General features: G+C 34.3%; 1 protein-coding gene across 1 annotated transcript in view; it reads left to right on the forward strand.

The window, feature by feature from the left end:
* The window catches only part of LOC118767381 (centriolin-like), a 29,498-nt gene extending 19,421 nt beyond the window's left edge, over positions 1–10,077 (forward strand). The window contains exons 7-12 of the mRNA XM_036511833.1: positions 1,830–1,961; positions 3,363–3,624; positions 3,821–3,987; positions 4,152–4,289; positions 9,396–9,615; positions 10,034–10,077. Coding sequence (XP_036367726.1) covers positions 1,830–1,961; positions 3,363–3,624; positions 3,821–3,987; positions 4,152–4,289; positions 9,396–9,605 — 909 coding nt within the window. The 3' untranslated portion in view covers positions 9,606–9,615; positions 10,034–10,077. The remainder of the gene's footprint in view (positions 1–1,829; positions 1,962–3,362; positions 3,625–3,820; positions 3,988–4,151; positions 4,290–9,395; positions 9,616–10,033) is intronic.
* Positions 10,078–14,455: the final 4,378 nt, after the last annotated feature.

Below are 14,455 nucleotides of genomic sequence, written 5' to 3' on the forward strand. Positions count from 1 at the left end.
AACACCATCCGATCATGGCCGTTCGCCAGCCTCATCTGGCACCTGTGTCGGTGGCACATAAAAACACTTCCGAAGACCCGGCAAGACTAGTCAGTCCACCTGTGCATACCTTCCTTCTTGTGACACTTGTGAAGACCGGTTGAGGCAAGTGAAAATCAAATCAAATCAAAATAGACAAAATAGATGAACATCAATGGAATTTGTATCTTGTGGTACCAGTGCCTGTGGCACACAAGAAATCCATCAGTGCCGTAGTCAGTGCGGTGGGCACATGACAAACACCATCCGATCGTGGCCGTTCGCCAGCCTCATCTAGCACCTGTGTCGGTGGCACATAAAAACACCATCCGAAGACCCGGCAAGACTAGTCAGGCCATAACCCATGGCCCCTACCTGGGACGTAGTCAGTCCACCTGTGCATACCTTCCTTCTTGTGACACTTGTGAAGACCTGTTGAGGCAAGTGAAAATCAAAACAAATCAAAATAGATGAACATCAATGGAATTTGTATCTTTGTGGTACCAGTGCCGGTGGCACGTGGCACATAAGAAAACCATCCGAACGTGGCCGTAGCCAGTACCGCATCGACTGGCCTCCGTGCTGTGGGCACGTAACAAGCACCATCCGATCGTGGCCGTTTGCCAGCCTCATCTGGCACCTGTGTCGGTGGCACATAAAAACACCATCCGAGCGTGGCCGTCTGTCAGCCTCGTCTGGCACCTGTGTCGGTGGCACATAAAAACACCATCCGAGCGTGGCCGTCTGCCAGCCTCGTCTGGCACCTGTGTCGGTGGCACATAAAAACACCATCCGAGCGTGGCCGTCTGCCAGCCTCGTCTGGCACCTGTGTCGGTGGCACATAAAAACACCATCCGAGCGTGGCCGTTTGCCAGCCTCGTCTGGCACCTGTGTCGGTGGCACATAAAATCACCCACTACACTCTCGGAGTGGTTGGCGTTAGGAAGGGCATCCAGCTGTAGAAACACTGCCAGATCTGACTGGACTGGTGCAGCTTTCGGGCTCCCCAGACCCCAGTTGAACCGTCCAACCCATGCTAGCATGGAAAGCGGACGTTAAATGATGATGATGATGATGATGATGAAGTAAGAGTTATTTACAGCTCCATCAAAACTTTTGTATATGAGTGTGTTAATACAATACATTCATGACAGAGCAGATCACATGCAAGAACTTGTATCCCATAAGCAACAAACTCTGGGACTCTCCTCAACATAATCTACTCTTTTATGTAGCTAATAGAGGATTTGTCTGTGTTTAAATAAGAATAAACAAATAAAAAAATGTTACAAATTATTTTAAAATTCAACAAGAAGTTATAATATGCAATCTTCTCTCCCATACTACAACAATTTCAGCTCTTCTGTTGTAGAATTCTAAGGAAGTAACATATCAACTTCCTTATTACCCTACAGTTATCTATTAACCTGAGATTTCTCCTCTACCCTTTTAACATGAGAAAGTTTCTTTGTGGTCACTCAGTCTGCTTGAAATAACCAGATATCACTCATACCATACCCTACTGTCTTTAAAAATAAAGAACATATTGAACAATGTAACCATAAGTTTACAAAAAAAAAAAAAACAGGATGCTCATGGTTGGAATGCCTTTGACCATAGCTCTGCTTCATCAACAACTGTGCAAGATAAGCTTATCCTGGTTGTACCCAACAACTCCAATATTGGGGAGGGACTAGGGACACAATATAAAGAAAAGAGATAAAAAAGAAACAACACTGTAATAATGAGAGATAGCATTAATTAGGTTAGACAGTCAACTTAATGATGATACTGATTAATCTTGACTTCAGCTTAAGAAAAAGACCAAGGAGTTGCATCGAGCTTGTGAGAAGCACTACCAGTTAGAACAAGAATTAGCTTTCTACAAAATCGATGCCAAGTTTGCCAGTCTTGGAGAAGAACCACAGCCAGACCAAACTCTCGTGAGTGCTTTTCAAGTGTTTGTTGATCAGTTTCTTTATTTTCTTAAATTTTGTTTTTATCAGAATGTTAATTTACTTGTGGTTACCTTTTGATAAAGGCTGTTAATGCAAGGGAGACAACCATTCCCAGCGAGAGAGAAAGATAGCAAATAAATTAAGGTGATAGTCAACAGATGACAATACGATAGTCATAGTGTAGCCAAGAGGCACAACTAGCCAAAATATTAAAAGCCAAAGTGTCAATATTTCGTAGCCTGTCACTAATATTGTCTTACAAAGCCATTTAACAGTCCAGTCAATATAGTTTCACACCCACACACACCTGCTCAGTTGCAGTTTTATGAGGGATACAGCTGCCAAAGAATATGAAGCCACTTCCTTTCATCAAGTTCTTTTGATCTTACTCTTTAAACTGAGGCTGAGAAAACAGTAGATTTGAACCCAATTTATGACAAGACATTCTAATAACTAATTGACTGTATCATTTCTTTCCACAAATTGATACCAAAAATAGATATGGTTCACTAGGAAAAGGGAATTATAATACTTTTTAACTTATGACGGTTTTCTTAACATTTAAACTGAAGTCAAATTCCTCCATGGCTGAAGAAAAAAATTAATAGTATTAGGGACTTGGATTGGCAGAAATTGTCATCTAGTATTTAGTTACAGTACTTTACATTCTGAGTATAAATCCTGCTGAGGCCAACTTTATCTTTCATTCTTCTAAGATCAATAACACAATGTACTAGTCAAGCATTGGGGAGATGATTTAATCAACTATATTGTCACTCACGGCGAGTGACAATTAAAGGCGGTGAGCTGGCAGACACGTTAGCGCGCCGGTCGAAATGCTTGGCGGTATTTCGTCTGTCGTTACATTCTGAGTTCAAATTCCGCTGAGATCGACTTTGCCTTTCATCCTTTCGGGGTTGATAAATAAAGTACCAGTTTTGCACTGGGGTCGATGTAATCGACTAAATCCCTTTGTCTGTCCTTGTTTGTCCCCTCTATGTTTAGCCCCTTGTGGGTGATAAAGAAGTATATATCGTCACTCGAAATTTGCAGCTTTGTGCAAATGTTGGAAATCAATATTGTAATATTGTAGTATTTTTATCAGATATGCCAAAATTGGTGCCCTAGTAATCCCTAATGGAGTTTGGAAATTATAAAAAAAAAAAATCCTGCAATCAACATTATGTTGTGCTCTCAAGAAAAATATATTTCATTATCGGTTTATTTTTATGGTTTGGTCAGAAGAACAATAATGTGTGTGAATTTGAATACCCCACTCCAATGCATGCTAACAGACAGAGATGAGAAAACTGATGTAAAAATGTCAAAAACACAACTTTGTTTTCTAAATTAAAAAAAAATGTTCACCTTTCATCTTCCTAAAAGGACACTGATGACAACGAACCTTTACTAGAGAGCCCTTACATTGGGAAGGCCCTGTTTACACCTCAACAGTCTAAAAACTCTCGAAAGTCATCTGGACAGAAAGAAGAAAAACAATTATCTTCAGATGAGAAGAATATTGCCAAAAACATCTTATTGCTGCAGGAAGAGCAACAGCACCTGCAACAACAACTGCAACAACAACAGCACCAGAAAACAGAAATGGATGATCTGTTGATTGAGAAGCAGAAACTGATAAATTCTGGTAAGTTTTAAATAAGAACTCAGAACCTGTTAATTTTTGAGTTTACATCAAACTAATTGATCAAACCTTTGTACATGTTTAAGAGATAACGTAAAAAGGCTTTGTGAAATATTCCAAGATTTAGAATTGTTCATTCTAAAACTAGAATGATTTTGTGTATTTGTTTAATCATTTGTCATTTTTCATTTTTCTACAGCTAGTGATTCTCTTAAACAACTGCATGAAGAACTTTTTGATACAGAGTCCAAAGTTGAAAATGCACAGCAAGAACTGCAAAAAATGACAGACCTAGTCCGACCACATTCTCCAAATAATAAAATAAAAACAACAATTCAACAGAACCTGGCAGATAAAATGACATCTGTAAGACCATATTTTTAGTTTTAAGCAATATCAAATATTCTAATATAATTTATCATTCTTTTTAAAAAACTGTCTGGTATTTCTTCTGATGTTGTTCAGAACAGCAAAAATATTTAATACTTCATGTAATTCTTCAATACATATTTAAATATTTTTTTTTTTAGGTTAATCTCTCCAGAAACCAAGCAGCAGTTCTAGAGAAAGAAGTAAACAAGGCTGAAATATCAATAAAGAACAATATCGCTGATATATCTGAAATAAAATGGCAACTTCAAAATATTCCACCAAATGAACCAATATATGTAAGAAATCTTTTCTTTTTCCATAAAAACGTTCAATGTTGGATTTTTCTTTGTGATTATTTTTCTTTTCAAGATCCATTTCTCCATTCATAATTTAGATATGTAGTATTCATGTTGTCTACAAATAATTTTTTTTCCAAAAAAGTTTCAAATATTTTTAGAACATATTTTTTCTAAAAAAAATGTATTAGTGATATCAAATATATTGATACCAATATTAGAGATTGATATAGTCTGCATCAATAAGGTTCTGGACAACACATCAAGAGTTGTAATTTCATTTTGTCACAACTCATGTACAAAATATTTAGCACTCAACTTCTGAATTCATTTAGCTGTAAGTAGGTACTACAGGGTAATACATTTCATTGCTTAACCCTAACCAATCATATCTGACCCAAATATTCTACCTGTTTTATGTTCAAGCTGGTTAGATCTGGCCTCTCACACCTACTCTACAATGTCATTCTAAAAATAAATAATCTCAACACCAAAATCTCAAAGCTACAAGATAATGCATGATTAGTTGAAAACAATGTGAATAGACAAACATTATATTTGATAGAATAATCTGAATGCTAAACGGTTAAAGCAGTTACTTTGTAAAATTAAATTCAGGTCTCCCTCAGCAGGATTAGGACTCACACCACAGGGAGCCAGAAAAAATATTTTAACACATTTTATGAAATACTCTAATGACTTTGTTAATTGGCAAAACTGAATCCTGGGGTTCAGCACAATTGATAGATTGGGGAACAAAAAAAGGTCTCTGTTAGTCTAGGCCATAATAATGTGATCTGATTACTGGTCCAAGAGATATGAGAGAGATGGAACCTGTAAGCAGGCAGTTTTGGGAGGAGATTTGCATACAAAACAGTTGAAAGTGTTGTTGATGTCAAGAGTAACAACATTGCTATCACCAAATTTTTAAGGAAGAGAGCCCACTGTGGCACAGGAGATTGGGTCTTCAATAGATCTGACTTCACAGGAACTGTATTGGAAACATTAAAAAGATGGAGACAGAGAAATTCAATGTGTTCGAGAACAGCATTGTTCATGGCTGTTATCATGACTTGCGATATTGCCAGTGAGTATAAAAGGACAATAACTGGCAGGGCAAAAGGGCGACCCTTCTTGGAGACATACTGTAGCATGTTTCCAAAGATCAGGATATATCCTTGTGTACAAATGAGAGATTGAAGAGTTTGTTGAGTATAGAGACTGGAATACATTGCTTAAGGGTATGAAAGTACCATTGGAAGGAACATCAGGGCCAATGGCAGCATTGAGTTAAAGCAACATATGATGAGTCCATTAAAGTGCAAAGTGATAATACACATATATCTATGTAACTTCTAGTTATTATGGTATAAGTTTCAGAAAGAAATCTTATGCCATTTAAGAGTTACTGCCTTTTTAAACAGAGATAACTACAATTCTGGGATGTTACAAATATTCATCATCCTTTAATGCTTGTTTTCCATGGTGGTATGAGGCCAGAAACGATATGACTGTAACAGATATAAATACATTAATTATGAACAAGTAGTCCAATATCTCCATTCACTCAGTTGTCTCTTATTTACAATGAAGTAGATGCTGTAACTGAATGCTTCTGAGTGCATTGCGTCAACTACTATGGAGTGCTGAAAATTTCCTGGCTTTAAGGGTATTGTGAAAGGCCTAGTTGGAGACCCAACCTTCCAAGTTCTTTTATAGGGCTTAGAAAAACTGAAGGACTGCTGCAATAAGTGTGTGAATCTGAGAGGGGAATATGTTGAATAAAATCATAATTAACTGATCCTCCTGTAATATCTTTTACCCAAGGCCAGAAACTTTTCAGCATATCCTCATAAGTATTATGAGTTTCATTCAGGTACACAACACAAAGAACATAATAAGATTTAATCATCCAACTATGGAGTGAGTGGTTTAGCATTTAATTTCATATCCACTGCACTTCATAAAGACCATCTCTACTTCCCTGAACAAATTAGCTGCATCTCTCCTATCATTTTTATTGTCTCATCCCTGAAACTCTGCATTAAACATTTTCTAAATCATAACTCCCTTGAATTCGCATGTCTTTTTTTTTTTTTGCAACAGATATTGCCCTACTGATTTTCATGATGATTCATCATGTCTGAGAGGGCTTGCTATGATCATGGGTACTTCACTTCCTTCTCTGACTATAGTATCTTTATAAGAAAAAGTCAGGGTATTAATAAAAGTTGCCTTTCTTTTTATAACTTTATTTTTATTAATAACTTTAGCACATCTTTAAAAAGAAAAGAAAAAGAAGCTTTGATTACCAAAGTTCAGTTTCACATCAGAGTGTGTCTGTGAAACTAAGCTGTAGATAACCAAATTAATGACAACAAGGATTTTTCTATTGTGAGTTACAAACAGCTACACAGTTCTGAAACTTGTCAATCTATTGATTATTGCTTCTATAACTCCATGTACAAACTAAAGAACCTGAATATACCCTATGTTAATATTAAATGTGTGTAGGGTAGGAAATCATCATCGTAATCCTCACCATTCACTCCTCGTAACCCCACTTCCCATTTCTCTCTTTCATTTCTCACATTAATGACACATACTAGTGTCAATATCAACCACTAACAAATTCAGTGCCAATAAAGCCAATCAACTCAAAGAGCTAGTCATTGTTAATTCAGTTAACAATTCCTAAATTTTTCTAAAAGATATTTTACTTTTTGCTTTACTGTTACTGCTGCAGGTGCTGCTGCTGCTATTCCTACTTCTGAGACTTTCCTCAAAGAACAATGATGTTACCATTGATTTTACTATTGTACTTGATGCTATTATCAATATTCTTCAATAAGTTGTGGATATATCCTTATGCTTCCTTGTATGTATGTGTGTGTGTGTGTGTGTGTGTGGTGTGCGTGTACATGATTGAACATATGTGTATGGGTAGATAATCCATGTGCATCTAATTGTGTGAATACAAGCATAAGTAGTATACAGATGTCTTGCTGTGAATCATGTTTCTTATGACACACAAAGAGAGAGAGAGAGGAGACAAAGAAGAGAGAAAAAAAATCCAAAGCAATCAAAAGGCTAATGCATTTATAAATTATGTATAAGAAAATAGATATTAAAACTATAGATATAAACATCATCACACTTCTTATGTCTGATGATGCATTTGGCCAAATTCAACTAAAGATAATGGTTTAGTTCTTCCATATTACTAATATAATTAGCTGTATCCACTAATTCATCTCATAATACACCTACTTTCATCAGTATTACAGACAATACATGTAAGTCTGTGCATTAGTATAACAAAAGCCTTAGAGTGCCTTTAATAAGATGAATAACAAAAAAAAGATGAAAGATATTAAACCAATTTAGCAAGAATAAACTTAAAGAGAGAACTTCTGTGTCATAGATTGATCTGTTACAAACATCAGCCAAATATCCTCCAGTTACTAGCATCTTAATAAAAGGAAATTTTAAAATGTAATCCTAAATACACTATGTTAAAATAAAGATGCAATGACCATAGGCCTGCTTTATCAAATTTGACATGACCTAAACAACTACAATCATCAATATTAACTATTATACCAACAAAATAAAACACTAGCTATCACAAACCAACAATAGTATCTTTATGTAGTCACTGAATTTTCCTCAAATGCCATCCTGTCACCTTGAAAATGAGAGACACATTGGTAGTTGAAATACTATTCGAATAAAAGACAAGATTATCATAGCTGGATCATAGGTCTACGTGATTAAAGATATCCTTTTTCCCATGAATCTATTTGATCCGTGCTGGCAATTTAAGCAGCAAGTGTCCAAAACACTCTCTTTCTTACTCCCTCCTTCTCAGACAATCCACTTTGTTTCTTACCTATTCCTCTCTTTGAGAGAGTTGTCTGAAGCCATGTAAAGAGATACTTTAAATAAAACTTATAAAAGGTGGAGAGAGTTCTTAGTTTAATAAGACAATCTAACTGATGTTTCTGACAGGATAAACACACCAAGTCTGATATGATGCATCAATTGTTGATAAGTAGATCATCAAATCTATACTATAATGGAGAAAGCTGTTTATTAATTAGGTATGCAGCAATTATTAAAAGTACTAAAAGAAAGCAATATTAAAAGCTTGACCATCTGGAAATATTTTTATAAATTCATGTTCAAAAAAATTTCCTATAATTTCAATTTCTGAAGTTTATTGAATTTTTTTAACTCCAAATTCTCACAAATTTAAATACTCATTGCATTCCCTGCATCCAATTCTTCATAAATTTAAATATTCATTGCATTCACTGTGGAGTATGTTTTAATGTTTAATAACTAACACTATTAATTCATTGCAGGCAACATTTTACCTTTTTATTTGCAACAGTCTTTCATTCTCACTCGCCTCTATTTTCATTAATGATAATTTATCAGTAGCTATATACCTTTGATGTGAGACACAATTTCAAGAATATTATCAGTTTATTATTATTATTATTATTGTTCAGGTCACTGCTTGGAATTGATCTTGGAATCTTAGGGTTAGTAGCCTGTGCTCTTAACCACTACGCCATATGTCATAATAATAATAATAATAATAATAATAATAACATCAAAAAATTCCCTAGGAATGAGAACCCAGGTTTGAAATTTTCCCAAGACACCTGATGAAGGCTGGAGGGTATATCAGCTGAAACGTTGTATTAACAACAAACAAGATGAAGACAAATATCCATCAAATGTAAATAATGAGCTTTCATTTATATACAATATGCAACTGAGAAGAGAGAAATGGAAACAGTATGATAACTGACAATTGTGTCTACAAGGAGATACTACTGTAAAGCAAAATATGCTTTTTAGAGTTTCAGTAAACAGAATTAACACATGAATTATTTGTAAAGAAACATATTTGTGTGGAATTAAATTGTTTTGGCATATTTCAACACATGCCAAATGAATGATATTGTTATATTAGATCATTTTGAATTTGGGTATATTTGCACATGCGTGCGCGTGAACACACACACACACACACATACACCCCACACCCCACACTTCGAAATCTAAAAGCAATTTATACAAAACTTCTTTCAGAAACAAATGTGCCAAGAAATTGTTGAAAAAGAACAACAAATTAAAGAAGACAATGAAGTGAGTGAACATTTGCAGGAACAACTTTCGCAGATGATTGCAAAAATAGCAAACGAAACATCAGAAATTAAAATAATGGAACAGCAGTTATACAATGGTAGGTGTTTTCACTGCATGTCTGGAAAAGTCGGTGAAAGGATTTTCGCTGTATAGGAAAATTCATGTAAGACAAATTCGTATTATATCAATATTATTTAAGATTAAAAAAAAAAAGAATGATAAAAGGTCCTATAAAAGTATTAAATAGGCAAGTCTTTATTCAATGTCAAACATTAAAAATAACGTGATGAGGTAATTTAAAGATGGTCTTCTAGCTTTGTTAGTACCACCACCAAAAGTACATGATCTTCATCACCCAATGGTATTTATAAGGATGCTGGTAATATGTATCTTTGCATGTAAATATGCACACACACACACACACAAAAGAAGGAGTGATTTCTCGTATACACTTTCATTTTGTAAATGCTCATCTGTATCAATAATGATCATGAAACATAATGTATCATTTTAAACTACAGTATTTGAGAAAGAGAAACTAATTTATCTTTTTTATTTCCACTTTAAAAAAACAACAAAAGATGACCAAAACACTGATGTAGGATCTGACATTCTTCGACAAAATCTTGGTACAATGGTGGAAGACTTGCAAGCCTACATGAAGACTGTTAAATTAAAGAATCATAGCCAAATGAAACACATTGAGCAACTACTTAGTGAAAGAGAAGCAATGAAGAAGAAAATTGAAGAGCAGGAAGAAATGATACAGGGGGCGAATAATGCAAACCAAACAATCCACAGGCTAAATTTGGTAAATAATAATGATTTTTAATATAGGCACAAGGCCACAGTCTATTAAATCAACTCCAGTATTTGACTGGTACTTATTACATCAACCCTGGATACATGAAAAACAAAAATCAACAATGATTTCCTATATTGGTACAATATAAGAGTTTGGTGCAAGAGTACATTCAATTGAATCAACGCCAGTATATAATTGGTCCTTATTTAGCTTTTTAGCTTTCCTTTAGGAATGAAAAGCAAAACCAACCTTGGTAGTGTTTGAACCCAGTTACAAAAGAGGCAGAACTAAATACTTTTGAAGTTTGTAGTCTTCTAACTTTCTACCATTTCTACTACTGTGCCACCCAACAATACACACACACACATATATATATATGTACATATGTATGGATGTATGCATGCATGCATGCATGTATGTATGTATGTATGTATGTATGTATGTATGTATGTATGTATGTATGTATGTATGTATGTATGTATGTATGTATGTATGTAGGAATGTATGTATGTATGTATGTATGTATGTTTGAATGTATGTATGTATGAATGTTTAAATGTATGAATGTATGAAGGTTTGAATGTATGTATGTAAGACAATTTGTAGTTTCAGAGATGCTGTAGAACATATTAAAGTGTTGTAGATTAATGTGTTCTGCAGAGTTAATTTTAAGCATAAATAGAATATTGATTTCTTAATATTGAGAAAGAATGCCTACCCACCTATCTACATACATACATACATACATACATATGTAAATATGTAAATATACACATAAATACACACACACATATGCGCGCTCGCATGCACATAATTCCCTATTTAAAGACACTAGAGAATAGTTTGAAGGAGATTTGGCTATTTATTGCCGCCAGTTTGAGTGGCCTTCATTGGCTCAGATTCTCAATATTCTCAATATCTAAATTGAGAACATTGACATTTATGTGCAAATGTACATGTCACCTCATAAGTATTAAAACAGTAATATAATACTAACTGTTGTCTTACTTATGGGACACACTGCATGTTTATATGTGTGATAGTGTGTGTGTTAATAGAATTTTCTACTCACAAAATATGAATGATAATGAGTTTAATATCATGTTAATGTCTTTGGAAAAGACATAAAACACACATCTGATTTTATATTTTTCTTCTGAAGGTCAATTGGCTATTCACAGATAGTGTTAATTACAACTGGTCAATTGCTTCATGTTTGATTATTTCCATTGTGTGCAAAATACATAATTGTATTTTCATGAATATGTAAAAATTTTTGAAAATTCTGTAATATTGAACACATTGAACACATTAAAAAGCATTAATATGGTGTTTATGTATAAGCCTCGAAAGAGAGTTATGGTAGTCTTGTATTATTGCAAAACTTAAACAACTACATTGTGACTGAAAATTTACAGCACAATAACAGGTGTATATGAAATTCAAAAATTCAAGTCTTTTCCCCTGCCATATCATCATGCCTACCATCTCTGATGGACCTGTAATACTGTATACATTGATCAATATACCCACTCAATTGTCAATTATACAGATGACTCTATATATATATATATATAGTATATTTGAGACCCCCTTCGGACATGACAGACCATGGGATTGCACCTAGAAGATAACCATCCCAGGCACAAGTCCGGGCAAAGTTGTTTATGGAAGACCAGCAGTTGCCCATGCATACTGGCCTCCCCTCTCCACGCCACCAGTGTTATCCAAGGGAAAGAGGCAATGGCTGATACAGCTTGGCACCTGTGATGTCGCAACTCATTTCTAAAGCTGAGTGAACTGGAGCAACGTGAAATAAAATGTCTTGCTCAAGAACACAACATGCAGCCTACTCTGGGATTCGAATTCACAACCTCACGATCGTTAGCTTGATGCTCTAACCACTGAGCCATGTGCCTTCACATATAGTATATTATTTTCTATATATGTATGTATATATATATATATATATATATATATATATATATTATATATATATATATATATATCTGTAAATGTAATATGTGACAATTATTAGGTACCCATGATAAAACTCCGAGTTTTGGATGGCGAAGTGGAAATCCACGGCGCCATCTCTTCAGTTATCTGGCCATTGGAAAAATACTATGAAAAGGTATTTTTTTTCAGAGTACTTTTCCGATGGCTGGATAACTGATAGAGATGGCAGCATGGATTTCCACCTCGGCATCCGAAACTCGGAGTTTTATCATGGCTACCTAATAATTGTCACATATTACATTTACAGATAAATTCCTCTATTTACATAATATCAAGGTCTCTTTCATTCTTTTGCTGTCTTACCATTTTTATCAATATATATGTGTATATATATATATATATATATATATATATATATATATATATAATTAAGTGATTACAAAGTGATACTCATTTCTTGCCATGTTTGCTCAATAGAAATATATATGTTATGTTAAAGATGAGTTTGACTGTCTAAAGTAGCTTACAGAGTTCTTATAATCCATATCTTTCCCTTAACCTATCATTAGTGTGTAGCTGAAACACAAGATGCACTAGAAGAACAGCAGAGAATATCTGATGCTTTGGAGAAGGAACTTCAAATGAAAGAGGAACAGGAAAAAGATCTGCAGAACCAAATAACAGAAACAGAACTGGATTTGAAAGACTTGAAGCAGACAATCGAAGAAACAGAACGAAGAGCACAGGTTTGTAAAGATTAACATTAGTTATCAATACCAAGTTTTAACCACCAAATTATTTAACAGCACAAATGATTATATAAGAAATGCAAGGCATACATTTTCAATATGTATCAAAAAGTAACCATGTTCTTTCTTCCATTGTAGGCAGAAATTCAATCAATTGAACAACAGTTAATTGCAGAAAAAGAAAATACCCTTGTGTCTGCTAAGAAAGCTATACTTGATATTGAAAAAGACAGAAATGTCCAGCATATAATGTCAGAACTAGAAAAATCAAAGGTTGGAATTTTCTTAAGTAATTTCACAAACTTGTCATATTTCTCCAAATAACAACTAACCTTTTCAGCACTGTATATAATCTTAGCCGAATTTCGTAGCAGTTTATCCACCACATACAATTTTAGTCAAATTAACCTGCAGGTTACCATATGTGACTATAAGTAAGGAAATGATTTCATCATTTATTTTACTTAGAGATCCTTACTCTCACTTGCTTGATAACTTTTGATCAGAAGTATCCATCATTAATTTGTTATCAGTCCTATTAACTCTGGGGCAGGGGACTAAATAAAAGGTTACCACTAGAACTGAATATGTGTGGAAGACACAGATCACTAAGCACTCAACACCTATATCATGTGCTCACCACACACATACACACCTGATAATTGGTGAATAGCTTGTTACAATATCAGACTTCAGGTATTTATTATAGTTCCCAAAGTAAAACAAACTTTTGTAATTTATTCCCTACTATGTCTCTCTCTTTTTTAGATGTTGAACAGTGTATTAAAAGACAAACTGGATGAGAATAAGAAGAAATTTGACCGATGTTACAATGACTTTATACTGCCTGCAGACTTAAAGAAGAAAATGAAAAGTCTGTCTCACAGCTTGAAAACAGGAAAGGTAACTGATGTTTTGATATATTTGTTGAAAGAGTTATCAAAAGTAAAATTTACTCTTAGTTACACTCATTCAACACCTGCTATAAAAATCTACATTTCAGTAATACCAAAACACTATCACTTCTTGTCCACACACACACTCACAATACACATTATGTGCACACACACATCTTGTATTGAAACAACTATGCAAAGGGTATGAGTGTTCCACCTCATCTCAACTCATCATTGTAAATTTAAATATATACCACTTTTTATTTGGCTTCACACTGCTTACGGGGGCACACACAAACACATATATACAAGCCTATGCCCAGTCATACAGTGACCAATATATATATATATATATATATATATATATATATATATATATATATATATATATATGCACATGCTCACTACAGTCACATTATACACAATACACATATTAATATACTTACAGTATATGTAATGCATATAAATGTATTCACAGTCATTTCTTATTCAAACAACTCTAGATACAATCCTACTAAGTGGCACCTAGGTGAAGTGTCTTCTACTGCAGTTTCATGTTTACTAATACTTTGTGAATGGAATTTTGTAAACAGA

This window comes from Octopus sinensis, linkage group LG21 (assembly GCF_006345805.1).
Source record: "Octopus sinensis linkage group LG21, ASM634580v1, whole genome shotgun sequence".
Taxonomy (NCBI): domain Eukaryota; kingdom Metazoa; phylum Mollusca; class Cephalopoda; order Octopoda; family Octopodidae; genus Octopus; species Octopus sinensis.